General features: G+C 34.8%; 1 protein-coding gene across 1 annotated transcript in view; it reads left to right on the forward strand.

Moving 5' to 3' along the window:
• Nucleotides 1–2,362, forward strand: part of plekha4 (pleckstrin homology domain containing A4) — a gene marked incomplete in the record, with an annotated part of 18,336 nt that overhangs the window by 9,607 nt on the left and 6,367 nt on the right. Inside the window, 4 exon segments of the mRNA XM_014008257.1 lie at nt 605–664; nt 870–1,004; nt 2,075–2,134; nt 2,231–2,311. Of these exon segments, the coding sequence (XP_013863711.1) occupies nt 605–664; nt 870–1,004; nt 2,075–2,134; nt 2,231–2,311 (336 nt within the window).

Consider the following 2,362-nt stretch of genomic DNA (forward strand, 5'->3'; position numbering starts at 1 on the left):
GGGGGGGACCAGGGAGGATGATTCAACCACTCAACCACTAGATGTCGCTGAAAACAACAAATCCTACACACTGTGCCTTGAAATTTTTGTGTCTCAAATGCTGTAATTGTGAGTCATATTTTCTAGTATATTTAATTAGAAATCATTGTTTTTAATTTACAGTTCTATGCAAGGCATCAGTTTTAGGTTCATTTTTTCTTATCCAACTGTCCATGGAAGCTATTTAATCCTTCCTTTCAAAGTGAAAAAGTTTTCTAAAGGGTGAAAACGCTGTCTCGTCTCAGTAAGGCCTTGGCAGATTGAATTCATAACAAAGTTAAAGTTTCAACATGTTTCATTGGAATAAACGTGACCTCGAAAGACAAATTTGATCAAGTTATAAGGTAAGACAAGAAAAAAACTGCATTAACCTCCTGAAAAGAAAAAAAAACAACATAACAGAAAAGAAATACTCTGGCACAGCACCAATCTTGCAAGTGCTTTGGTAAAATAACAGAACTTTGATTAAAAGCTAAAAATGTGAGTAGGTTCCATAGATAGAACAGTCATGGATTAAACACTTATACAAAGAAAACCACTGAAGTTATATTTTTCTTTTCAACAGCCTGCACCCTTATATGGTTCTGTTCATCAGCCATCAAGTGGGCGAAGACCTTTGGGAAAGGTGACTCTCAAAAACACAGAAATACCTAACTATCCAAACAACTACTTGGTAATGAGTAAATGTAAATAAAGCTCTAGTTGTTGCTCTTAAATAATCAAGCTTTCGTTAAAACCATATAATTTGCTAAATGTTTAAAAATGAAATATTTCTGTGCATTTAAATCACATGATCTCTGTTCATATACATATGCTGTCTCTTCCTTCAGAGCCACTCGACAGGGGCAGACTTACTGCCCCCTTTACCCCCCTCGTCAAGAGCTGCACACGCTCTGCACCCCCCACCACACCACCGCCACCATCACTGCAACCATTTATCTGTTTGTGTGCTTCCGCCAGCTATGGTACAGCCCTGTCCACTGTGTCCTGTTCTCACACTGTTGTTGTCTACTTCAGCTTTGTCTGTTGTCCTTTTAATGAGTTTGTTTGTTTGTTTGTTTGTTTGTTTTGAAAAATAATTTAACTTTGCTATCAAAATAAGAAAAGCCTGGAATAATCAGAAATAAGTTTGAGCGATAAGATCTAAAACATGTATTGACACCATGGCATGACAACCATTACAAACACACAAAAGTCCTTCATTTACTCTCTCAGGACACTGCCTAACTTTTCTACTTATATATAAATATGTGCACTAAAGTTTTTTCTGAGTACTAAGGGATAATCTGACAGAGTTTTCTGGATGGAAAACAGAGTATTAAACAAATTTTACTTGAGCTTGTCTCAATATAGTCACTTCAGGTTTTGCACAAGGCAGAAAAGGCAGTAAAGTTGATAAATGGCCCAACCAGTTAGAAACAAGTCACTGATTTGTTGACGTTGTCTTGTACTGCTGTTTGTGAATCACCTTGATTTGTTCGCTGACACTTGTTATTGTTGTTTTAGTATTTATGAATCATGTGTTTGATTGTAATATGAAACATGCAAAAAAGGGACACACATCATTGTGTTTTTTTTCCTGACACTGTCTAACCAATATAGTGAATGTTATTACTGGTAATCATCAAGCTTTTCCAATATCGGAACAGAAAGAGTTATTAGTTTAATTGTAAAATGAAGTCAATTGAACTATTGTTTTTCTTTAAACATTTTAAAGCTATTTCTTGATCTAATGAAATTAAGTTTATACTGTGTGCTTTAAATATAAACATTTTATTTTGTTAAAATTCTTCACTAAACTCAATATGCAGTATGTGGCTGAGGCTTGCTGAAGCTTTGCAGATCAGTTATTTTGCAGTTCAGCACTAAACTTTAAAAAAAAACATTAACTCAAACATAAAGCCATGAAAATGTATTGCCGACAATGACTTTTAGTAATTATCACGTTTAAATTTATGTTTCTAATCATACAAAAAGACTTTATCTTGAAATTTTACTAAATCTTTGTTAAATAAAACCAACACTCATTTTTCAGGCCTCCAAGCCTGAGCTGAGAGAGCTGCCTGCAATTCAACCTCTTGAAAGTGACGCAGATGTGAGTATTTGTGGTTTGGCAGCATCAACAAAAAAATAAAAAATTAAAAAATAAAATAAAAAAGGAGTAGAATGAGTTGGAGTTTCTGTGTTTTAGGCTGTGCTAACAAGGTTGTGTGGGTGTGACAAGCTGCTACAGTCTCTGTCTGTAGAACTGACTCAGCTACAAATGGACAAGGTCAGTATACCTCCGCCAAATTAGAACTAAATAATTAGGGTAATATATAAT

The sequence above is a fragment of the Austrofundulus limnaeus genome, unplaced genomic scaffold, assembly GCF_001266775.1.
Source record: "Austrofundulus limnaeus strain Quisiro unplaced genomic scaffold, Austrofundulus_limnaeus-1.0 Scaffold48, whole genome shotgun sequence".
Classification (NCBI taxonomy): Eukaryota; Metazoa; Chordata; class Actinopteri; order Cyprinodontiformes; family Rivulidae; genus Austrofundulus; species Austrofundulus limnaeus.